Here is a 25941-nt window from a genome sequence, read left to right on the forward strand (position 1 = left end):
GGTTGGAGGTGGCATGGGTGGTGGAGGCGATTTGAAATTTCCTAGGTACCTATTCATTTTTTTTTATTGTGATGTAATATTTTTGGTTCCCTATTTTTGTGATTCGGAAGCCACTAACCAAAACGAAGCAAAGCGTAGTAAAGTTCAGTGAAGATAAGTGAACCAAAGCTAACCGAAGCTATGCTAAACTAGGCTTGATTGAACAAAGCTAAGATAAAGTCAACTAAAATAAACTGAACTATGAAAAGATTAAAACATTTCTGCTCAGATCGACTAAGCTAAACCAAGCAAACGGTAGGTAAACTCAACTAAGATAAGCTCAACTAAGCTCTACTAAATTAAGCAAAGATCAATTAAACTCCGCTAAAATAATTCAAACTAAGCTCAACTAGGCTATGCTAAACTTAACCAAGTTCAATATTGTATATTACCTAAACTAATCACCTAAACTAGCCTTCCTGTGCGGAGTTGGCACGTTCGCCCCGGGCCTGCGTGGGTTTACTCCGGGCACTCGAGTTTCCTCCCACATTCCCAAAACATACATTTACGGTTAATTGGCCAGTCCAAATTGTTCCAAGGTGTAAATGAGCGAGTGAGTTGTCTGTCTCCATGTGTTCCCTGCAACTGGTGTAGGGTGTCCCCTTCCCACTGCCCGAAGATAGCTGGGATGGGCTCCAGCACCCCCGCGACCCTACTGAGGATAAGCGGTGCAGATAATGGATGAACGAATGAAAGATAGAATAAGAAAAAATAACAGTATTTTCCGCGATAAAAGTTGCCTTGATCCTTCTTAACTGGATGGTCCTGCATGATACAGATACAGACACAGTCACAGAGGTGCATATTTCATGTGTCGTTGTGGTTAGAGTGCGCTAAAAAGTAGCATAACTGTTTTTACAAAAGACACTCGAAGCAGAAAATTGTCAACCTCTGGAAAAATTGTCTAAGTCTTTTTTTTTTCTTTTTAAAATAATTTTTCTGTGTTGTTACAAGCGGTAAAAAAATGCGACTTATACTCCAGTGCGGAATAGGAATGTCTTTTTTCCCAACTAATGTACCCTTTATATTCCTAAGAGAACCTTTGACAAAAAAATAAACCATTGAAAGAGGGATATGATGGAGTTAATGTTAGGGTTAGAGTGAGGACAGGGAATGACCTTTGCAGTACTGTAGCACAGTCTCCATGGCGCACTTCCTTTCCATATCCCAACGCATGCGAGCTGATCCAGTACTTTCGCTGTCCTGAGGCCACCAGCCCTGCCAAAGGTAGACCTCATGGAAGTTGTCCACCAGGAACAGCGCTGGATAATACATACAATTAGCAAAACCCAACATAAGAAAAAGGGCGCCCCGTTTATCAGCAAGGCTCACCGGGTTGAGCCACATTGTAGAGTTCTTCCTGCAGGAAGGGCTGAGAACTGACGAGGTCTGGAGCACGGGAAGGGTGGAAGAATTCTGTCGCTGTAAACTCTCCCGAACTACTGGTCAGTTGGAAGAGCCGTGGAGTGAAGTTGAATTTTCCAGGGTCTGAGAAGAACATTACAAAATTAATATTTGGTTCTTATAAAGTTGTCTCACCTTAAATTTCACATCCCAAGGTCAGATTTTGTGCACAACAAGCACAATAAGAGATTTCTTGTATTGAATGCAGATGACTACTTGCCAAGTAAAGAGGCTCCTTAAATCCATTTCAAAACAGCTCTTTGCTTCTGCCTTAACCCTTCAGTTGTATCAGTAAAAGTTAAAAGTGAGTCATCCTTCTTGCCTTCCTTCCTCCCTTCTTTTCCTTCCTTCCTTCCTTCCTTCCTTCCTTCCTTCCTTCCTTCCTTCCTTCCTTCCTTCCTTCCTTCCTTCCTATATAAATGCAGATCATTTCATTTCATTTCACTTCCTTTCTCCCTTCCTTCATTGCATCCTTCCTTCCTTCCTTCCTACCGCTTGACCTCACTCCCTCCCTCCCTGACAATGTAACCTCCCCCCCTTCCTTTGAGCACTATCATATCTGATTCGCTGGAACTGGTTAAGACAAAGGGTCGTGCAGTGAAATTTCCATCGTTGTACCTTAAGTTTCGTTTTTCTTGACTTTAAGTTTAAGCTTCATTTCTGCTAATGGACCACCCTTTTATTGTGAGAATGACAGTAAGCCAATGTGTCTTTGCACTTGTGAATTGTTGGCAGCCATTATCTGCGACTTATTTGTGGCCGGGATGTTCTGTAATTAAAACATCTGTAATAACTGTTCATTCATTGCTGTCCGTCCCGTTAAGGGCTAGGCATTGTCACTATATATGAGGGGTCACCAACCTTTTTAAACTGAGTGATACTTTTTGGTTACTGTACTGAATAGCGCAAAGGGCCATTGGTATGCATTTGAAAAACAAAAACAAAAACTTATGTTATTACTATGTTGTTACCAAAACATTATTGTGTTATTACAAACTTGTAATTATTATAGGTTAACCCCTAGAAAATCACAATGACTCAAAGCTATTTTCAGTACTCGTCTGTGGACTACATATGTGTTCTTAGGCGGCTTCCCAGTGTGCGAAGGAAACACGTTGGTGACCCCTGTTACATACATGAATGAAAACCATAAAAGATGCCCATCATCACCTTGTAACATGCAGTCGTAGGCCTTTCTGTCTTTATGTCCCATGGCGTCCCAGAAACCAGACGGCTCCATGCCCTCGTCGCACTCATGAATAGTCACCTTACTGCTGCTGTGGAGTCCAGCTTCAAGAGGACACCTCAAAAGAAACCAACTCTCCTGAATATTTTGCTACGCCATCCATTTATACATTCAAGAAAGGCCTCTTACTGTTCTTTGACCTTGAGGGCTGCCGTGCTGCCCACGCTGCGGGTGTGCGATTGTGTCTTGCAACCGTTCCACAGATAGATGGTCGCTTTCTGGACGCTGAGCAGGATCATGGAGGCTCGAGAGCGCAGGCTGCTGCAGTGGCACACCACTTCCAGCAGGTGGCCCTCTACCGGCACTTCACCACGCACGCAGTACAGACGCCACTCGCCTTAATGTGACAGTGTGTAATAATTCATCATTAGAGGTTTTTGTAGCTTTGGATGGAGCTGAAGCATGTGCATTCGAAGAATGATTCTCAGCAAGTGACAGTACATGAAAGCTAGTGTGAGCAACAAAAGACAGACAGAGCGAGCTGGATAAACCGGTGAGGCTGTAAAGAGCGAATAGCTGGAGTTGGTCAGAGCTGGTGTATGTGGTGTAACCTAAAATGCTAGCGGGAAAAGCTACTAAAACCAGAATTGGTCTGAATTACAGAACCCACTTGAGTTATTTTTAAATAGTATTACTGTACTTTAGTTTTGAAGTATTCTGTAGTATTTCCACAGTAGTATTCCGTCATATTTCCATTAGACAATTTTTGTAGTATTTTTGTAGTATTACTGTAGATATATTTTGTTGCATTTCAGTCATAATATTTACGCAGCAGAATTTTTGTATTATAGTGTTACAGCAGTGGTATTTTTTAAGTATTCCTATAGAACTATTTTGAAGTACTTGCATTTTAGTATCTTTGTAGTGTTTATATGTACATGTATATCAGTGTCTGAAACTCATGACGAAAAGTTTCCAGACACCAGGGCAGACAACTCTGAAAAGTTTCCTGCCCAGCCATAAAGTTGCCTGCCCCATTTTTCACAACTTGAAATGCAATAAGACGACTAATTGCAAAAAACCCGCTGTTGCAAAGTATTAAGGATTGATAATCAGAATATAAAGCAGAACAACACTTTAAAATTAAGTTTATTAAAATCTACTTATAACATTCATTGCATGTATATGACATTGCTGTTTTCCATCTGCCATCAGCATGTACCTGTATTTACTCATCTTCATTCATGCAATGTTTGCGTTGCATCGTCTGCTACAAGCCACGTGAACTCCTCTTTCTACGATGCTCTTAATGTAAATTTACATTTTGTAGCGTCATAAATTTTATTAGCTTCTTTTTGAATCTTTCTTCTGGGGCTGAGGTTTTGGCTTGATATATATATATATATATATATATATATATATATATATATATATATATATATATATCCATCCATCCATCCATCAGCTGTACCGCTTATCCTCAGTAGGGTCGCGGGGGTGCTGGAGCCCATCCCAGCAATCATCGGGCAGTGGGCAGGGGACACCCTGAACTGGTTGCCAGCCAATCGCAGGGCACACGGGGACAGACAGCTCACTTGCTCATTCACACCTAGGGACAATTTGGACCGGCCAATTCACCTGACATGCATGTTTTTGGAATGTGGGAGGAAACCGGGGTGCCCGGAGGAAACCCACGCAAGCACGGGGAGAACATACAAACTCCGCACAGGAAGTCTGGTAGCTGGATTTGAACCCACGCAGGAGGTTCCCAAGACCTTAGAACTGTGCCGCGCACGCGCTAACCACTGCGCTGCCGTGCTGCCCTATATATATATATATATATATATATATATATATATATATATATATATATATATATATATATATATATTTAGCGGGACCTCGCTACTTCGTTTGCGGGTTCAGAGCTTCGCGGGTCTAAGAAATAATAATAAAATAAAATTAAAAAAAAAAAGTTTTAATTTTTTTTAATCATTTTTGAAGGGGCGTCGCTACTTCGTGGTTCAGAGCTTCGCAGGTCTAAATAATAATAATAAAATAAAATAATTAAAAAAATAATAATAATAATAATTTTTTTTAAGCATTTTTGAAGGGGCGTCGCTACTTCGCGTATTTTCACTTTTCACGGGTGGTTTTGGTCCCCATTAACCGCGATAACAGAGGGATTACTGTACACTGTATAGGTAAGGGGTCGGATTTTCTTCGTCCCACTCCCTTTCAGGTATTCTGTTATGATTGAAGTTGTATTTATATGTGTTCACAAGGAATGTAACTGCCTGAAATGAATGATGAATTTCTAAAGTCTTAAGAAAATAATGCCTATGCGATTACTACATGTGTTTTTGCTGATTATTTTAATCAATAGCAATATATTTAAATAAATGAAGTATTTTTACACTACTGGCGGTCGCTATATGATGCATGCTGGGGCTTTGGGAAAAAAGTCTGATGCCACAAATCAATAGAGAGAGCACACTCGGGACTAAAAATATACTCACTTTGAGTGTTCTCCTCCTCCTCTTCCCTCTTTCCGGCATGGACGATCATCCCACCGTTGAAACACTGTAGGAAACATGGCGGCTCTTTGCCTTGCTGCACTTGTACCTTTTTAAACGCAAAAAAATGAAGACAGTGTAAATAAACAATATGAAAATAACAACATTGGTGTACATGGATTCTGACAAATTGTTGATTTAAACGGCAAATATGATTGGATTTTTTTCTACCTGTGCTCCTCTCTCCTCATCCAGTTCAACCGTCATCAACGCCGATGTTCCTTTCTCGCTGGCAGTTGAATGTCGGCCTTGCCAGAAGAAGTAACAACATTTTTCACGGCCTGGGCCGGTGCTCCTCACCTCTGGGTTGTTTCTGCGTCCCACTGAAAAATACAAGAAGAATTATTAGCGGCAATCTAGCAAACATATTATCATGTTTTAAAAGATAGATAAAATCACAAGCTCCATGTCAGGACCGGACCAGAACAGAAACAGGACCCAATCGCGTTACGTTTTTCACAAGTTTTTATTGGAGGAAAGAGAAAGGGCTGCGCCCACGATCCGGTGTTCGCTGGACCCACGAGGCAAGTCGCTCTCGTACTCGGATTGTGCTCGGAACGCGGAAGTGGATCTTCCACAGCGAGCGATGGCGGTGGCAGGGACGGAAAAACTGGTCGATTGCCGGAACAGGAGAGCAAAAACGTGGCCGTTGTTCAGATTAATATGAATATTTTTTAGGAATGTTGTTTTTCTCTTATTATTTTCGGTCACTTTTATTTTTATTTTTTATTTTGTTTCTTAATTTTTTATCATTATTTTTTTTAAATTTGAAATGTTTACATTTTGTCTGTGTTTTTTGTTTTTATATCTATTCAAATGTATTAATTTGTATTTTTTATATTTAAGGTTTAGTATTATGGATGAATTTGATGAATTAGGACATATTATAGTATTTTTTTAATCATTATACCACTCAAATGTATTATTTTTTACTGTTTAATTTTTTAAACATTTATCTAAATGTATTTATTTTTATTTACTTGCATTCAATATTATTTTTTATTTATTAGCTAGGAAATTTCATGTTAGATATTAGGAAAATGTTTTAATGCAACTATGCTTTATGAACATGTTTTACTTTGAAACGTGCAAATGTGAAATTTTGAAGTGACAAAATGTCTAACGAAATACGACCAAAATAATGAGGCAAATTGTTTTTTATAAAATTTCTTAACACTTATTAAACAGAGCAAAACCATCCAATGTGTTTCTATTCAGATATCAAAATTGTACTTTTTGGATACAGGAGACCAAAAAATGTCCCTTACACATACTGAGTTGCGCTAGCTAAAGTAAGAGCACTGGCTGCTAATGCTAGCAGCCGGTATCCTGGGTGCTATTACCACTGGCTAGTGTTTGCAAGGACCGCATTAGTGGCCATCGGCTGCTGGAACTCTAAACATAGGAATCTTTTAGAAAAGCCCCTGAAGGCAATCCAACAATCTTTATGATTGTCTAAACACAGTAATCCTTCAGTCATATTGATCCACCGCTTAATTAAAAGTAAAACCTACCCGAGGTGCTGACCATGTACTTCCACTTGACCACGTAGGCGTCGCCTTCGTGGAACTGTCCGATGCTTTGGCGCGGCAGACGGCTGTAGTCGAACTCCAGAATGTGCCACACGTCCACCGAGACGGTGCTTATCTCTTGAGTCCTCATGCGGTCTTCGGTCTCAGCCTGACCGTAGCCTCGGCCCACGTTTACCCCGTCCAAGATGCTGGCGACCGGCGACTGGAGGAGCGGCAGCATCAGGCTAGCGTCATACGGTCGGCACTCTCGCCCCGTGGACTTCTGAAGGGAAAGGATATTTGTAAAAAAATGTATGAAAACAATTGTGATTTGGAAAAAGTTTGATGCAAACCGGTTGTTCTGGTAGCAGCTCCATCCCTCCCGTCGGTGACAGAGGTGACTTCATTTCGGACCAGTCCACAAACTTCTCCTTGAATAAGATTGTCTCATTGTGCTCCGTCAGCCTGCCGAAAATCGCCCATTCCGGACGACCTTGGCCCTTCCTGTGGAGAGTATGAGACTGGTAATGTCATGATTGCCACCGCGGGTTCTGATTGGCTGCCTGTCACTATTTGAACTCAGTCCTGTCAATCCCCTGTTGTCAGTCCATCTGCAAATCTCCGTTTATACTAGGCAAGCCTTTTTCGACCCTGACTCACGCCTGTCCCATTTTTTGCTCCTGTTTGTCTTCCGCTAGGACCTGTTTTGATCCCGACCACGTGTGCTCTCCCGTCCCGACTCACGACCCGTTTTTGATCCCGACCACTTCTGCTCTCCTGTCCCGGCTCACGACTCGTTTCTGACCCCGACCACGTCTTGCTCTCCCAGTCTCAGCTACCGACCAGTTTTCCACCCCTGACATCGCCATCGCTCGCTACGGAAGATCCACTTCCGTGTTCGGATCAAAAGCCAAGTACGAGAGCGAACACCGGATCGTGGGCGCACCCCTTCCTTGTTCCTTCAATAAAACTTGTGGTAACTGTTACGCAAGTGGGTCCTGTTTCCGTTCTGGTCCTGACAGGTAAAGGCGAATAAGTTCAAAGTAAACTTGCTGTATTTGTGTAGTCAAAATCTTTGGGGCTGTTTTAAGTTGTCCAAAACCTGGAAATGGTTAGGTGTCAATGTAGGGTTGTGGTTAAGGGTTACAGTTAAGTGTAAGGGTTAGAGTTGAGTGTTTTAGGTGAAACGTTTTTGTTTAGAGTGATGCTAAAGTACAAGTAATAGATTAGGATATTGGTTAGGTTGTTTGAAAGCCAAACGATTCCTCAAAGAGTTAGTAAAAGCGTGGATTCTGACCAAGAACGTTATCCATTTAATTAAAGTGTTCTGTGAGACTTCAGTTCGTGTGCCGCAAAACATTGTCCAAAATCATTTGATTGGTCGTTACGAAACAGATAATTATCTGCAAAAGTTGTGCCGTTCTTGATAGGTATGTTTAAAGATTTTCAGCAATCAGTCAAGTACCGGTAACTGATATTATTTATCATCAAGTAGGTAGCAGCAGATTGCTCTTTCTGCCATAAACTGAAGGCTTCTCTACTTTACAATAATTTCAAAATAATACACCAAAAACCTATAAAATTCAAACTACGCTAGTAAGTTTAACAAAATACTATATTTATTTGTTATAGATCCAAGACTTGATGCTGTAGGAAGAAGCAAAACATGAAACATATTCAATACGTCATGGTTGCCATGGCGCCCAATTGGCCGCGCCAGTGTGTGTCACGGTTGCCATGGCGCCCAATTGGCCCCGCCCGTGTGGCGCCAGCTGCAGCTTGTTGACAGATTGGCTCCATGTCAGTATTTAAACTCTGTCCTGTCAGTCACCTTTTGTCGGTCCGTCTGCGAATCTCTGGTTTTACACGGCAAGTCCCTTTTTCGTCTGTCCTGTTTTTTGCTCCTGTTTGTCTCCCATTACGATCTGTTTTGATCTCAAACATGTCTACTCTCCTCTCCTGGCCTTCGACTAGTTTCTGATCCTGATCCCATTTTTGCTCTTCTATCCTGGCTACTGACCCGTTGTTCCCGTTCTGGTCCTGACAGAATAGTCATCAAGAAATATAAAGAAGGCACACTCATTGTTACCCTTGCCTAGCAATATGGCCGTAACCAATTGGCAATCGGGAAATAATTAGGAATAAGGAGGTTATTAAAGCAACAAGGTCTTTTAAAGGCATTTACAATCCTCTCAAGTCCAAGATTTAAAATCGGTTTTCATTTTAATCCGCTGCCGCTCCTTCTGTGCATCCACCCACTAACTGCTCTCTGCCAGATAGTTACGTAACACCAAAGTAAAATAAAATGATTTTTTTTCCTTTAAATATTTATTCATTTGGCGCCCTGAGCGCTGATTGGTTCCCTGACTCCTTTTAAACCCCCGGCTCCCAAGAGGAAGCTGTCAGACCGTCCTGCCTACCTACGCTTTTGCTAGGCAAGCTCCGTACCCTCCGACAATCTCCTGCCCTGTTTTCACCTGCCTGTTACCTGTTGCCGACCTGTTTCTGGACCTGTTTCTGCCCTGCTTTTCCGTCCCGACCATAGACCTGTTTTGCCCTGTTTCCTGCCTGATACTTGTTGCCGACCTTTTTTTCTGGACTCGTTACCGCCCTTGCTCCCCTGTCCCGGCTATCGACTAGCTTTCCTGCCGCCCACAACTATCCTCGCTCGACACAGAAGTGCCACTTCCACGTTCCTGCCATCAGCTACCCTTGTCCGATGATCATCAGATCGTGGAAGCAAGCACTGCTTTCTTTCTCAATAAAACTGAGTAAAATGAACGCTATTGGGTCCTGTCTCCGTTTCTGGCTTGTGACATTTACCTTGGTATTAAGGTGTTGCATCCTCCAGGGTCCAAGGGGTTGATGTCACAGCAGGTGTAGTTGAAGGTACCGTTCCAGAGGTGTTTGGCCAGTTGAAAAGCCACCTTCCTCTGGGTCAACGTCACCTCTTTGCCGTGCCAAACGTATACTTCGCTGCCAAAGTCCAACACCAGCACCTGGAATGCAGACCATGAAACAATGTCAACAAAAATTCAAAACGTTGCCTTGGTATGCTGAAACTAGGGATGGAAGGTAGTCCAGTATATTTACTGGCAGACAAGCACTTACTTCTTTGGATGACAACAAAGAACATCGAGGAACCCTTCCCCATTCATCATCGTCGGGCATGAGCTTGTCATCCATCAGGCGAAAAATGCAATTGGTCTCCACGATGGCGTTCTCAAAGCGGTCGTCTTCTTCTGGTGGACCGGCAGCTAATTACAGAAACACGAAGTTTGGTATCCTTTGCTCAATTTGTAGATTAATCTTGTTTTTTTCCCTTACGCTGGTAGGCACTGTGTCCCCCCAGGATGGTCCAAAACTCTTGCATATCCGGAGTCTGCGCATGGAGGCCTTCTTCGATGGTCTGTACCTTGGTTGCCCTGCAGCCTAAGTCTTTCTTCGTCTGGATGAACAACGCTAGATCCATTGCCTGAAGAAAATCATCCAAAATTGTTAGTACATGTAATAACAATACAGTGTTCCTTCGCCATTTCTCGGTTCGTATTTGAAGTCTTCGGTGCATGACATTTTTTTTTCTATTAATAGGTAATTGTATTTCTTGTTTTCACATTTAGTCATACTTTTCAAGCATGTTGCAAAAAACATCAGAAAATGAACAAAAGAAAAAAAATAGATGACGGGTTGAAGCCAAAGGCTTATAGGAGACCCAGCCCCTTTATCATTTTGGATGCTTCTTTTATCAATCATTTAACTCATTATGATGTCTTATATCGTTATAGCCGTCATTTGTTAGTCAATTTAGAAATAATCACATGGCTCTGAGGATAAATTCTGTCATCTGTGGAAGTACCGTGTCATTTTACCAATACCTTTACACTTAAACCACTTGGAGAACAGCCTTCTGTTTCCCAGGGGCTGGATCAATCCGAATTAATTGTCTCCTTGACTAGTGACAAACAAATAACCCTGTATACATGCTGTTTTCTCTAACCTAGACCCCATAACCCTAAACCTTAACCCTAGCCCCAAAACCTGAACCCTTAACCCCCTAACCTTATCCATAAACTCTTAAATTCAAATTTGAATTCAAAGTGTTTATTGTCCCTGCACAATGAAATTCTTACTTTGCTGGCCACACAGTAACAGAACTAAGAAACTATAGACATGTATTGTTGTGGATTAACTGTAAGTCAGCAGCCTTCAAGCTAACAAGAGACATCTGGCAGGATGTTATGAGATAATGTTGATACAAGAAATCACAAGTTGTTGACTAAGCGAGCCGATTCCGAGAAAAAACACTTTCGATTCCGGGAAAAAACATCATGTGATCTCATGTGAACAGATTATAAAACAAATTTTGAACATGGCTTGAACGTTGCTGAATGCTTATATTTTGGGGCAACGCCCAACGACGTCCCCTCCAAAATAAGTGGCGCCCAACGTGGGGCATAATAAGACACGTAATAAGAATATTACGAATATAAAAAAGAGAGACATACAAGATTAACTCAAGATGAGTTAAGACAATAAGGGAAAAAATAAAGTGACAGTGACTACCCCTAACCCCCTAACTGTAACTGTAAACCCTAACTCCCAAGCCTAATCTTTACCCTCTAACCCTAACCCTTAACCCTAAGGTAAGCGGTGAAATTAGCCGCTAATGCTAATTACAGATGCTAATTCTAATGCCTGTGGCACTAGCCGCCGAACTAATCGACAAGCACTATCTGTATAATAAAGTCAAATTTCTAGAGAAAATATTATATTGAAAAAAAAATAGAAACTTTTACATTTGGTAGCTCAGTTGTGGCATCAATAAAGATCACCTTTGCCCTTTCGATGACATTGGAGAACTCTCCAATCCACACAAAGCAGTGCTCCGGCGTCACCAGCACGAAACAATCCCCGCTGTTCAGTGACGATGCTCTGGGCTCGACTAGCCTGGTCTGAACGTGGCGACGGCCTACAAGAAAAGCCCACGGATGAGACCAAAGCACAAATAGAGTATTCTATTGAGGGCCCAACTACCTTTGATGTGCAGCAGCATGAGGTTTTTGTAAGGGAGGGCGCTGTTGTTGGATGCGGGCGTTTCCGCGATGTTGACACTGCGCAAAGTGACGGAACTGTAGTTTTCCTTACTGGACAGACCCGCCAGAGCTGCGTCAGAATATTCGGAGCTTTTGGTCACTGCAACACAGGAAGAGGAACGTTCTAAAAATACTTTACAATGATTACAAAAATTACATTGGAGAATACATTGTTTTTTGCCCCCTTGTTACACCATTATACCCCACCATACCGTTATACACCACTAACAAATAATTGTTACGTGTGCCCAAAAACATTGTTTACTTTTTGGTGTTTGTCCATCTCTGAGATGCCTGTGTGCAACCTAACATTATATAAAATGCTGATCTGCTATTTGTTGCGTCATGGCATCATGAAGATGCCAATATGTTATGGTGAACTACTTCCCACCATCCTCCCTTTCACTCGGTTCAAAATATTGTGTGAATAACTTTGATTTGTGTAGCTATAGGTTCCAAGACTTCCAAGTGATGCTAAAGGGTGAAGAAAAACCTGATTATTCTGGAAATGAAACTTGCGCTTACCAAAAAAAAAAAAAAAAAAAAAACCCACATTGTTCCCCTTGGTTAGAAATATGGAACAATTATTAAGAATAGGGAGGCGTTTCAAGCAAAAACAATTCTAAGGGCATGAGTCCTCAGATGTGTTCGTTTTAAAATCAGTTTTAATTATAATTCTCTGTGTGTCCTCTTCTGCATCCACCCAGAACTCCACTCTACCAACTCAAGTCACGTGATACCAAAGGCAAACAAAATGTCATTTTTCCTTTTTTTAAGATATAATTTTATCATGTACTTGTATATTACTTTACATTACTTTGCTACTTTGATGGTTTTATTTTGAGTATTAGAGGTTTGGAATGCACTAGCTAATTACATTACTCTACAAAGATTTCATCTAGCATTCCCAAATTACTGTTGTATTCCGGGGTTCTATTGTATTTTTGAGTGTTCCAAGTATTTTTGTGTCTGGACCTGCTGAGTTACAAACCCGTTAGTCACAATTTAAAAAACTAAATGACAACCCTTGTGCTTCAGGATTAGGGTCAGTGCCTTCCCTGCACTCACCTTTGTCTGAAGACATCCTCTTACTCTCCAGCTGAGCTATGTTGAGCCTCTCCTCCGTGTACTCGTGACGAATGTCCTGGCGGGCGGCCAGCATCTTCACTGGGTTCCGGGAGGCCTGCACGTTCCTGGACGGGCGCACGGAGCGCTTGTGCCGCACGGCGGCCGACGTAAGCCTGCCCGAACCCTGCCGCGAGCCGAATATAGCGTCCAAGTCCTCGTCGGGTTGGATACGCGAGGAGATGTTGGGGATTTGGGCCACGCTGCGGTAGAAGTTGGAGAAGATCTCGTCGTCCAGCTTCATCACTTCCTTCACCGACTTCTCTGTGACGGACAGGGTTGCACTCTCCTGCGGCTCAAACACTAAAAGAAATTGACAGAAAATGTAATGACGGAATAAAATTCCACTAGACTTAGATAGATAGATAGATAGATAGATAGATAGATAGATACTTTAACCCTCCTATTGTCTTTGGGTCAAAGTGACCCGCCACTGTGTGAACCAAAGTTTGTTTTTTTTCAAAACAGGTGAAGAAGGAGAACTTTGCAACACATATTTTAGTAAAGGACAAGTGATTTGTCAGGCAATATAAAATTTGGTGTTTAAAATGTAATCATTATGCACACCTTGAAGGATTAGTGTCATCACTTAAGGGTCTTTTTGACCCAGAGGACATGGGGTGATTATAGAAATTGAGGACAACAAGAGGGTAAAAGAGAAAAATTGGCAACTAACATACTACTCAATATATAATCCCATATATATATATATATATATATATATATATATATATATATATATATATATATATATATATATATATATATATATATATATATATATATATATATATATAATAATAGTAATAATAGTCTGTGGTTTGCAATAATCTGTGGTCTGTGCAGCCCTTTAAGACTCCTTGGGATTAAGGGCTATACAAATAAACATGACTTAACTAGTTTTAATAAATGTAACTTTTTCCTCAATTATCAAGATAAGCAAAATTGTCTTATTTTGCAGCTGCACGACAAAAGTTTGTCATATTGCGGATAATTTAGCCAATTTTACGAATAGATTTTGTCTCCTTTTTTGAATAAGGTGATAAAAAACATTTTTATAATAAGCTTAATTAACTTATCTATTCCATTGAAAATAGTTTTGCTCATTTTAAGGAATATTTTCACTCAAAAATTGGAAGAACATTAACTTTTAGATGCTTACTTCAAGTATAAATATTCCTTTTTATTTGAGAAACAACATAAAAAAAACATTATAAGAAAAATGAATAGTGTACTTTGTAAAAATCAAATCTTACCGCATTGGCCAGTTTTACTTTTGCTCATTTAAGGGATTTTTTTCATATTTTATAATATGACAAAAATAATAAGAAAAGGATAAATAAATAAAGCAAAATATTTAATCGGGCACAATATATTTTTTAAATTCTGCTCAAATAATTTGTTACCAAGATTGAAAAAAAATTTATGACCACCTGAAAATGAGTAAAACTATAAACCCGATGCTAGATTTTACGCATTATCTTTTTGTAATCTAGGTAAAAAATATTTCTCAAAGAGGGAAATTATCCACCAAGAGCGAAGTACGATACTTTCACTCATTTCAATTTTTTACTTATTTTATTCAAGAAACCAAATACAATTGAAATAAGAAACATGTATTTTTAAAATGAGTAAAATGCTCTGATTTTTTTTCCTTTGCACTGTCTATACCTTTGCTGTTGATGCGGCCCAAGAAGGTCTCCAACTTGTCCAGCTTTTTATCCGACTCCATGTCTACTTTGGCTTCGATGTCTACATAAAAAGTAAAGGTTTTATTCCAAATCGTTTAACGCAGACCTTGGCCCTCCGGTCTGCGATGGCTGCATGTCCTGCATGATTTTGGAGGTTTCTCACCTCCAACTGCTGATACAAATTACGAGTTTAGCAAGCTGGCAGGACCTGGGATTCACCTGTATTGGAGCAGAGAAACCTCAAAAACCAGGTAGGACATGCAGCCCTTCAGGACCGGAGTGCCCAAGTGTAGTTTAACATGTTGATAAGAAAATTCAAACGCACTCTCTTGAGGTTTCCCGACAATGGTTGTGCCGCTCTTGAGCTTGGTAGAGACTGGAAGATTAATCTGCCCGGCTGAGGTGGAGTTAGCCAATCCTGTGCCCCAGGAAGAAATAGAATAGGTAGAAAAGAAAAAAAACTCTAAGGGTGAGCCACATGCTGCTTCACGAAAACTAAAAAGCCAAAACATTATTTTCTACAGACCCTTCTTGACCATGCGTGCCGCCACGGTGTACTGGCTGGAATCGTTAGCTGCTCCCTTTCCCTTGTTCTTCCAGGCATCCTCCCGCATGGAGATCATCTGCTTCCTTTCCTCGATGGTCATCTGAGCATCTTTAACCTCCTTTCTGCTTGGCTGAGGCTGAAATTGTTAACAAAAACAGAATAGACCCTGAAATGGAATGTCAGGTTCATTATTCAAGCATGCTGAGCAGAGGTCTCCAAACTTTTTGAAGCTAAGAGCTACTTTTTGTTAGCAATTCGCGCAAAGGGTACCCAGTTTGAGATGCATTTCTAAATTAACAACTTATCCTGTAATTACTATGTTGTTACTATGTTATTACCAGGTTAATTCTTGGACGAAGGGTTATAGAAAAATATTCTACTTGCTGATGCCATCTTCTGGCTGAAATCAACCACTGCCATGATCTTTTATTGCGTGTGCAAGTACGGTGACTTTCCTAGACGGCCTCTTTTTGGGCGTTGGGGTTGGCATTGTAACGCAAGGTAGCTGTATTCCGGTGGTCTACTCTACTACAACCATGACATTCTGGATAATTTACTTATCAGTACCATAAGGAAACAGTCCCAGTTCTAACCGAAGTCTCGAAGCAGTCAGGAATGGCATTAAAACAAAAACACACAATATGGGACTCACTCAAGAATGATTGCACAAAAAGTGTGGCACAGCAAAGCAGCCACCCCCTTAGCTTACCTGAGCGTGCTGGTCAACATATTGACATTTTTGTCCAAGGGAAAAAGGAGGAGTGAAAGTGGAGGAGAAGACGGGCTCCTGAGGATGGAGAGGTGGAAGGATGAGAGAATGAGAGAAGAAGAAGGGAGGGGATGCAAACATTCTCAATTGCTTGCTTGAGGGATGAATTGATTTTGTGAAACGGCTTGCGATTGAAAAACAAATGATTAGAATAATAACATGCAATCGGACTACAGGAACGCCCACTTGAATGTGATTGGCTGTTAGGCGGGTCTTACCCAAAGTTGATCGGATAAGCAGACTGCAGAGTGGTCATTGATGACCGCCTCTTCATCCTGAGTGGCGGGTTTATGGGGTCGGAAGGATTACAAAAAAGGCAATATATGACGATTTTATTGTAACAATTTTCGAGCAGCAAGCAATATAACGCTTTTGAAAAATGAAAATGTGTGTTGAGACCACACCTTCTTCTGAGGCTCCGCCTCCTCTTGCTGGGGCACCTCGACGGACGCAACCTTCGCCACATCCTGCTTTTTGTTGATTCGGTTCCTCCAGTCTTCCTCGCCGCTCTTCTTTAGAAGGGCCACCCTGACAAAAACGAATTTACTATCTCTGAAATGTGCAAAAAATATATATACAGTAGCTGCTCTAAAATCTCCAGGACTGTAACAATTGGGATCAGGGATGAATACTTTTTTGTTTTTGTCTCCTCGCGAAAAAACATAAAAAAAGTAGGAATGTTGTGTAACCCTTTTTTCAGGTTGATACCTAACAGTGCAATCACTGATATCACTCATACTTTTAATAAAATAAACAGAAAAAAATTATAACATATATTTTTCATAAATGTTCTGTATATCCCACTATAGCTATACAATTACATGGAATTAATTTTCAATTCTTCTTCAATGCTCCCTTTTCTCGCATGAATCCTGCGTGACCAAATTTAATTTATATAGTTGACAGGAGAACCAAAAACATTATAACCATGGAAACGGATTTTGCGATCATCAAAAAATACAAAGAATGAACAAGCATCGTTACCCTCGCAAAAGAATAGGGCCGTAATCGACGATCTGGACAATTATTAAAAAAAAAGAGGCACATAATGCAACAAAGTCTTGAAAGGGCAAGACAATCCTCGCAAGTTAAAGCTTTAAAATTATTCTTTTAAACCACGACCTCCGTCTTCCTCTGCATCCACCCACTTACCCCACTGAGCCAGTTCAGCTCACGTAACACGATAGAACAAGACAATTACATGTTTTTTTATACATAATACTATTTAATCATATACACATGTATTACACAAGTAACACTTGCTATTTACTGTTTTGTTACTAATGTTTAATATGTATATACAATTTTAATGTTTTCACCTGGATTATTGGGAGTTTGGAACTCAGTAGCTAATTAGAGTTTCTATCCCCCGCCATATGACAGTATTACCTTGCGATCCCCAACACAGAACCAATTAATGTCGTATCCTGAGGATCCCCTGCTAGAAAGTAAAACCTATTAGTTACTGTACTTGCTCACTTTGGCCTTTAAGGCCCAGTGACTTGCCCTCAATTCATGGTGTACACACAGTGATAAAATTGTAGAATGATGCAATTGAAATCAACTAAAATGGATCATTTTTCACGAACTGGGGAAATTGGTCACTTGGAGCAGTGATATTTTATTTATGAAATGGGTTTCACAATGATTTGTGTCTTAATATTGCTAATTTGAAGGAATACCTTTCCCAAAGTAGATGTTATTAGATGTGGATGTCAGTTTCCTTTTTTGTTTGTTTATTTTTAGTTAGGTTTTACTAAGGTGTCACTAAAAAGCTTAGAAGGTTCAATAAGAGTATATATTATTAATTGAATTAATGTTAAATGTATTCTACACAAAATGTAAAAATCCAGGTCTTGCAGCCGAGTACGCCATTTCATCTGCTCACCTCTCCTTGATGGACATCTGTTTGCCGGACATGTTGTAAAAAAGACGTTCGGTGGAGCCGGTGGGAGACGGAAGATCACAGGAATGAACTCCAAGACTGTCAAAGTCGTGGCTGTGTTCTAACTCTAGTGACTGAGACTTGACCAGCGCTTGAGGAAACCCTTGTGGTTTTGGAGGTGGTGTAGGAGGAACCTGAAGTCTGGGTGGGGAATGAAGGTCCTGTTGAATGTAAGTCTTAGAGTGGTCCTCCTGAGTTCTGGCTTGGTTCTGCTGGGGATGAGTGAATGGTTTGTGGTATGCCAATAATGGCGGTTTTGGAAGTTCAGCGTGAGTCTGCAGCAGGGACGGTCTAGGTTGGGTTGTGGGAGGTTGGATGAAAGGATGAGTCTGTTGTATGCTTGACACTTGAGTCGTTGAGGAGAACACTTTAGTTATTGGAGGTTGGAGTGATGCGGTGCCATCCGTCAGGTCTGAAAGGAAGACACAGAAAGGTTGTCTGAACTTGTAAAGCAAATCAAACAGAAAAGCTTGATTCCTAATACAAGGACTTTAATTTCTTCTCGGGCATCTTAGAGCAGTGTTTCCCGACTAAAATGCAGTGATTTTCAAGCAATCTACTGTGATACCGTGTCAAGTTTATTGAAAGAAATTTCCCAATTTTATATTTACAAAAACCAGCTCGGTGGCCTTGGGGGTATGGCTTCCGCCCTGAAACTGGGAGGTTGTGGTTCAAGCCTCGGCGGAGTCATACCTAAGACGTAAACATTGGTACCCGTTGCCTCCCTGCTAAAATTGGGGGGTTTGGTCACCTAATGACTCCCAACACCTCAGTTGGGTTGAGCGAGGGGGCTGGGAATCCCCTCCTCTGAATCAATCTCCCAAAAAGAGTCAGAAAAGACTCTAGCCACCTCCCACTAGGGGGATATGGCTGTGGTATATAATATATTTACAAATAGCATTCCTTTCTTTAGTATCTTTGTGTTAGGATTCAGCACACCACTGTCCTCCAAAGGGTTCCAACATGCAGACAGACTGAAGGACCTGTTCATTACCCGTACCTGACTATACTCAGGAGAAGTGTATTTAAGGGCTATGCCTACATTAGAAGCTGTCTGATGGTTGATTGCCTTTTTGATGTTCCTGCCGGTGTATGTTTCTTGACCATTTTGATCGATCCTGGACTTCCTAAAATTTGCCAGCCATGAGTTTTTCCGGACTGCTATTCAACTTTTATTTAAATCTTAAAAATTGCTTTAACTCTTAAAAGCGCACATACACCAAACTGACCCATACAGTGTTTGCATAAGAGGAAATACAGTGTTAGTGTACTCCTGCAGGTCCTGATTCTCAAACCCCTCCCAACAAGTTTGTTGAAAGCAGTCCTTCACCTCAGCACCCTCATGCCATTTTTGAATAAATATTGTCACGGGCTTTGGTTCCTTAAGGACTGGGATGTTGATGGGGGTGAGAGTGGTGGTACTATCCATTGTAATAGTCCTTTGTATCTTGTTTTTTTTGTTGAAAATCTTCTATTACATGTTACTCCTGAACTGCCATGTCTAATGTTGTTTCAAACAATGATCAATATGTTGGTACCAATGACAATAAAGACCACTCTAATATCAGTGACAGATCATTCAGGCACGGAAGTCCAACTTTAAATCTGGGTGCCAAAAGGCAGAGGTTACTCTGACTCTTCTCGATTCCAAACGCTGGTTGGTTTGACACTCCTATTGTGTCCTTGCCCAATCCCACTGACGGTAACATGCCACCTTCAGGATGAAATGCTTTGCTAGCTCCCTCTCTTTGGGACAAAGAGATCCATGTGGTTGTGCTGAATACAAATGAGACAAATCCCTCACTCTCTTTTTGCCACCCGAATAAATCCAGCCACCCCACCTTCTCCCCTCAGCGGGGAAGGCTGAGGCAAGTGTGTGCTTGTTGAGCATTGATGCGTGGGAGCACAGAAAGAGATAATGAAGAGAGTCCACCGCCCTTTCTCCCTTTTGTTCTCACACTGAACTCGTTTCCTACCTGGGAATCGTCTTCGGCTTGGGGCGCCCCAGTCTCCTCCTGCCGCTTCTCCTCCTTCCTCCGAGTTCTCCTCCCGGGGATCACTGAGTTCTTTTGAGATGGGATGCGCCTCCTCCTTTTCGTCTGCCTCCTGCTGGTGCCGGCGAAGACTGCTGGAAGAAGGGGCGGGACAAGGGGGAGCCCCCGGTTGTTCGGAGCTAATGGGGAGGGGCCATGAGTGGCACGGGTCCCCCGAGTTGTGGGTCACCGAGAGGTGCCGCGATGCCCTCTCCTGGTGTTCTGCAGTGGTGGTCTGTTGGTGGGTGGCAGGGGTCCCCTCGCAGGAAATAGCGGGCATCATGGTTACCGTGGCAACAGAAGCATGTGAGGGGGAAGCTGCCATTGAGCGAACTATGGAGGCAGGGAGGGGCTCTAGTCGCACTTGACTGCTCTGTTTTATCTATGAATGAAAAATAATAAATATTTGAAATTGCAGAAAGAAAGGGTGGGCAAACTTTTAGAGTTGCTGGCCATATTTAGCCAGAGTCCGCCCATTCCTTTCTCAGTCAAACAAGGGGGTGCTGATGCATGCTTTTCTATTATTTTGTTTGGATTATTGTAATGCCCTGCTCTCCAGTCTTCCCAAGAAGAACATTGCCAGCTTGAACCTGCCTATACAGAGTCTTGATCTGATACCTTGGCAATACAAAAGGAAAATAGGTATCCCATTTTTCCGATATGCATCTAAGAACACACATGCAAAATTTTATATGTACATGTTCTTTTTTATTTTGTTTGTTTATTAATGGGCCATCAAATTGGTTTTGAACAAGCCCCTCTTTAAGCACTACATCCGACGGTATGCATTAAAAATCTCAAAATGTAAAATTATTTTCTTGTTACATTTGAAAAGCAATCATGCTTGTCATACACCAAAGCCAGCAAACCTTGCAAAATTTATAGCATTCCTTTCATCAGACAACAAGATCACTTCTATCAAAAGACAAGATGCTCACTCAAATGCATCCAATCAGTTTCAGGGACCTTACATTTTTTTCAGACTTGGACTGAGTATGGTCCACTGAGGAGCCAACCGGAGGGTCAGAGACCTGTGAGGACAGCTGTTTAGTTATGGAATACAGTAAACCCCCGGGATATGGCATTGTACTGTATGCTGAGGTGGGAATCGTACAGAGAAAATGCCATATAGTAGAAGATAGGGGAACTAAGGCATTTAAAACCCCTTGGTACCCCAGATTAAAATAACAAAATACTATGCAGTTTGCAGTATCCATCCCTCCATTATCTGTGGCGCTTATCCTCAGGTTGTAGTACACCAGACACCAACTACAAAACAAATAAGGCCTAGGCACTAATGATTCAAGAAAAGGGCTGCTTTTGCAAACCCAAATCGCCAGGAGGGCCATCAAATCAGGAGAGACATTGGAGCAGGTACTTTGAGCCTTCCAACATAGCCCTTGGAAGAGTGTCAGAAGAGCATGGAAACCCATTTGCCACAAACAACAGTTTGGCAAACTTTAAGGAAACAATTTTGATTTAAACCTTACAAGCTGCACCTCATTCAGGAAAGGTGATAAGTGAAAACATAAATCATTTTGTGTGGAAATGCTAGCTAAACTCAAATAAGATGATTTAGATGATCGTCTAGTGTTTAGTGATGAAGCCAAGTTTCACTCGAGTGGCAAAGTTAATAAACATAATGATTACAATTGGCACTCATATTAAACTTTTATGAAAATCTGTCATAGAACCAACAAATATTTGTATTTTATATGTGTAAATTAAACCAATAAAACGTATGACCTTCAACATGTGTAACTGGTTTCATCGGGATCCATTCAGTAATTTCCGGGCATTTAGACCGGGGTCAACCATTTTGGTGTTATACAGTTTAGGATAATCTAAAACGTATTCATAAAGGCAACTTTATATTCACTCATCCTGATGTATCTTCTCAAAGCCTAGTTTCTTATTTTTGTGGAAAATATTGAAAATACCTGTTGCACTTCGTCTTGGGTGATGGGCTGTGTCTGAAAGCGGGCCAGAGCACGACGCTGACGGAGGGCTTCGGCCCTTAGGGCCGCCTCGTCTGTAGGATGTGCAAGCCGGTTGAAGAGGGCCATCTTCTCAGCCAGGGTAAGGGTGGAAAGATCGTCCCCCTCTTCATTCGGTGTCTCACTCGGTAGTGTCTCCTGGACCTTCTGCTGAGGGGATGGAGGTGCCTGGATACTGAATCGAAGAGAAATTAAACAATACTACGATGATTCGGTAAAAGTTTGGATTTTGGAAAAACATTCTCTTTGTGTACAGTGCAGTGAAAAGGTATTTGATATTTACAGTTATCATTAACAATGGTTTCAGATCATCAAACCAATTTTAATATTACACAAAGACAACCCAAAGAAATACAAAAAGGAGTTTTGAAATTTTGATTCCATTTATTAAGGCCCAAACAATTCGAAACCTATCTGACCGTCTTTGAAAAAGTAATTGCAGCCTAAACCTAATAGCGAGTTACCTTTGACAGCGATAACAGAAATAAACCTTCATGATGGTTGGTAATGAGTCTTTCACAACGCTGTGGAGGAACTTTCTCCCACTCTTCTTTGCAAAATTGTTTTGAATATGTCATATTGGAGGGTTTTCTGGCATGAACTGCCCATTTTAGGTCAAACCACAGCATCCCAATGGATATAAATCCAATTTTGACTTGGCCACCCGAGAACCTTTGTTTTGTTTTCGTTTTTTGAGCCATTCTGTGGTGGACTTGCTGGTGTGCTTTGGATCATACTTGAGTCTGAGGACACGAACTGATGGCCTGATGTTCTCCTTTGGGCTTTTCTAGTAAACACCAGAATCCATTATTCCGTCAACCACAGCAAGTTGTCCTTAAAGTTTGAAAAAGTTATGACTTTAGAGCAAGATTTGTATAGAATTGCGTGTTAAAATAATTGTTACTGGGATAGACGACAACACAATAATATGCATAAAATCAGCGTAATCAGTATTGGAATCAGTATTAACCATTTCCACTCATCTATCAAAATTGGTATCGGCTTGAATTCAAAGCTTTAAACAGTCAATGTTTCGAAACAAGAATATGAATTAACTCCATGTTAAAATAATTGTTACTGAGAAACACTATAACACAATCATTTACATTTAATCAATGTGATCGGTATCGGAATCAGCGTCGATCAATCTCAACCGTGATATCAAAATTGGTATCATAATGAGTTTAAAGTTTTAATAAGTTAGGGCTCTGGAACAAATTTTTAGGTTTCAAAAAAATAGATAATTGTAGAGATGTTTACGATTTCGAATCAAGGCTTTTATATTAAAGTTTGATGCTAAATTGAAATAGGATTTCAAGTCAACTTTAGGGTTTTCCAAAAATTACATTTTCAAAAATAAAACTTGGAATTGCAATTAACTTTGTGACTGTTTTTATGTTGTTGTTTTTTTCTCACATAGAGCAAAGCAAATCCCTTGATGAGCTGTGAAGTGTAGGCTTAGCATTTGGTGCCCAACTCCTGACATCTGGACCTTGTAAGAAGGCAAAGAATGCAGCAAGCGGGAATGCTGGAGATCATCACTGCTGAGTTATTGAGTACAAAGCAGCTTCTTTCCCCTATAAGGTGCAGCAGCCGCTCGCGAGGGGAGGACGAGACGTGGACATTGACGCCATCAAGAGGCCACCAAGAAAAATATTGTGGACAATCTGCTTCATTTTAATAAAAAACAAATAAACTTCAATAGACCTTCGGGATTTGGCGTCCCTAGTTTGTTCTTTTCACCTTACGATGACAAATAAGATGTTTTTCGGGCCCTCATTACGGTACCTTCTCTACCATCAACTACAAATTCTTTTACATGCTCAAAATTCAGAATTTGCAATATGCAACCGTTTTTTATCCTGACCACGTTTGCTCTACCGTCCCAACTTACGACCCGTTTCTGATCCCGACCACGTCTGCTCTCCCGTTCCAGCCTACGACCCGTTTTTGACCCCGACCACGCTTTTTTTCTCTCCTGTCCCGGCTATCGACCTGTTTTTCTGTCCTTGACACTGCCATCGCTCGCTACGGAAGATCCACTTCCGTGTTCGGATCACAATCCGAGTACGAGAGCGAATTGCTTCCCGCACCTAGCGAACACCGGATCGTGGGCACAGCCCTTCCTCTTTCCTTTAATAAAACTGGTGAGAAACGTAACGCAATTGGGTCCTGTTTCTGTTCTGGTCCTGACACATTAGGGCTCGAATCGGGATTGTATTAGAGACTGGTAGCAGAGAACAGCGTAGTTGTAGGTTGTTAATATTGTTGCTGTACCCCAAATGTTTTCCTCCGTCAAGCATTTCACTGCTAAATAAATAAACTTGATAAACAAATTATTATGTTCTTATGTTTTTATACTACACAGTCTGTCTTGCTGAGAGTAAATAGGTGATACATTGTGTTTGTAAGGTTTATTAAAGCTTCATAAGGGGAATGCAAAAAGTACTTCATGCTGCTTTGTCACAAAAAAAGGGGTGGCTAATGAATCACATGTGAATTGTCTTTTTTTGGTGCTGTTTTACCTGATGGTCGTCGCTGTAACGCCAACTACTGGTGAACTAGGGGTGGCGATTGTACTGGTTTGGTTTCCCACTGCCTGCGATGATGTGGAAGGATCACTTCAGAGGGAAAAATAATTGTATTACTTGAACAATAATACTTGTTGGCATCCATCTTTTTAGTACTACGGCAGACATTTCTATCATGAAACCAAATGAGAATTGAATGTTTACTCAATTCCATTCTGAACTATTTGGTTCGAGTCAGTTTGTGAAAGTAGATTGAAATAAAGCAAACTATCATTAAAATGGTTATAACCGAGACAATAATAAAAAGTACACGGACTCACTGAAATTCGAATGGTCATTGCAGCTTGACGTCAATGTAAAACCATTTTAAGCGCATGTCATCAGAGAAGGTGGCAGAAAATTGTATAAAGTAGTGAGTAATTATAAAATACAGGGGTGGTCAATACTACTAATTTTTACACTGATACTAGCATGACAACTCAACTTTTGGGTAGTCACTTGTACTTCTGATCTTTAAAAATATTCACCTATCACAATAAAGAGTATATAAAAAATATAATAATATAATAATTTGTAATGGAAGGCTAATCTATACAAAAAGATGTGGAGGATAATTTCTTTTTTGAAGCCCTTTTTAATAGTACTTGTTTTTCTACTAATGTATTGCTGTTAAGGTATTATTTGCTTTTCCAAGTATTATCATTTTCCAATAAACCTCAGTTTTCTATATATCTTGCCTTATTTATAATGAAATAAATGTTAAAAAAACTGCAAAAATACATTTGTACTCCATTGGCCAAAATTTTTTAGCTTATTTTAAGTGTATTTTTTCCAGTTTTAAGAAATTTTGTCACATTACTGGAGGAGAAAAACATCTTTATCACACCGATTAAGTATTAAATAGTAAATTGTAGATAATCTTTCATGTTTGAGGAATATTTTCAAGAAAGATCAGAAAAACATATTTGATTTGAACCAAATGATTAACAATATGTTAGAAAATATACATTTCATTCTTTAACTAGAAACAAAGTTAAAATATGTTAAAAGAGAAAATTACACTAAAAATACACACAATTTTGTAGGGTATATTTTAAGCTTAAAACTTCAAATGTATGAAAATAAATCCCAAGGTATTAGATAATTTTGTTAATAAAGACATTTAAAAATAATTCTTAAAACATAAAGTAAATTGAGGAAACAAAAACAAAAATCAATTTAAAAGATTTACTGATTTTGTATGTGTTACCCTAGTGCAGTGCTTAGCACATTGAAAGGTCCCCGGTTTGAAACCTAGTGGGAATATTTGCCACTACGCTGTACTTGCCCAAGACACACATCAGGAAATGGTGCCCATGTGTGGTTAAGGGAACCCCAAGTACAAAACAAAGCACCTGTAACATACGATTTAGGATCAGTTCCGACTAAATGGTCTTAAAACCATTGCAATAGCACCACCTGCTGACAAGACAGTATATAGTTTCTGAATGTAAT

General features: G+C 40.5%; 1 protein-coding gene across 1 annotated transcript in view; it reads right to left on the reverse strand.

Moving 5' to 3' along the window:
* Positions 1–25941, reverse strand: part of LOC148376401 (supervillin-like) — a 42448-nt gene that overhangs the window by 3381 nt on the left and 13126 nt on the right. The window contains 24 exon segments of the mRNA XM_088346795.1: positions 1158–1301; positions 1372–1527; positions 2614–2747; positions 2819–3026; positions 5149–5254; positions 5377–5528; positions 6720–6999; positions 7070–7220; positions 9540–9715; positions 9828–9973; positions 10044–10191; positions 11549–11685; positions 11751–11909; positions 12878–13237; positions 14606–14686; positions 14951–15043; positions 15152–15308; positions 15882–15959; positions 16160–16216; positions 16346–16469; positions 17830–18298; positions 19863–20301; positions 21860–22091; positions 24442–24537. Coding sequence (XP_088202921.1) covers positions 1158–1301; positions 1372–1527; positions 2614–2747; positions 2819–3026; positions 5149–5254; positions 5377–5528; positions 6720–6999; positions 7070–7220; positions 9540–9715; positions 9828–9973; positions 10044–10191; positions 11549–11685; positions 11751–11909; positions 12878–13237; positions 14606–14686; positions 14951–15043; positions 15152–15308; positions 15882–15959; positions 16160–16216; positions 16346–16469; positions 17830–18298; positions 19863–20301; positions 21860–22091; positions 24442–24537 — 4283 coding nt within the window.

This window comes from Urocampus carinirostris, chromosome 1, assembly GCF_059441175.1.
Source record: "Urocampus carinirostris isolate Australia breed hairy pipefish chromosome 1, RoL_Ucar_1.0, whole genome shotgun sequence".
NCBI classification, from domain to species: domain Eukaryota; kingdom Metazoa; phylum Chordata; class Actinopteri; order Syngnathiformes; family Syngnathidae; genus Urocampus; species Urocampus carinirostris.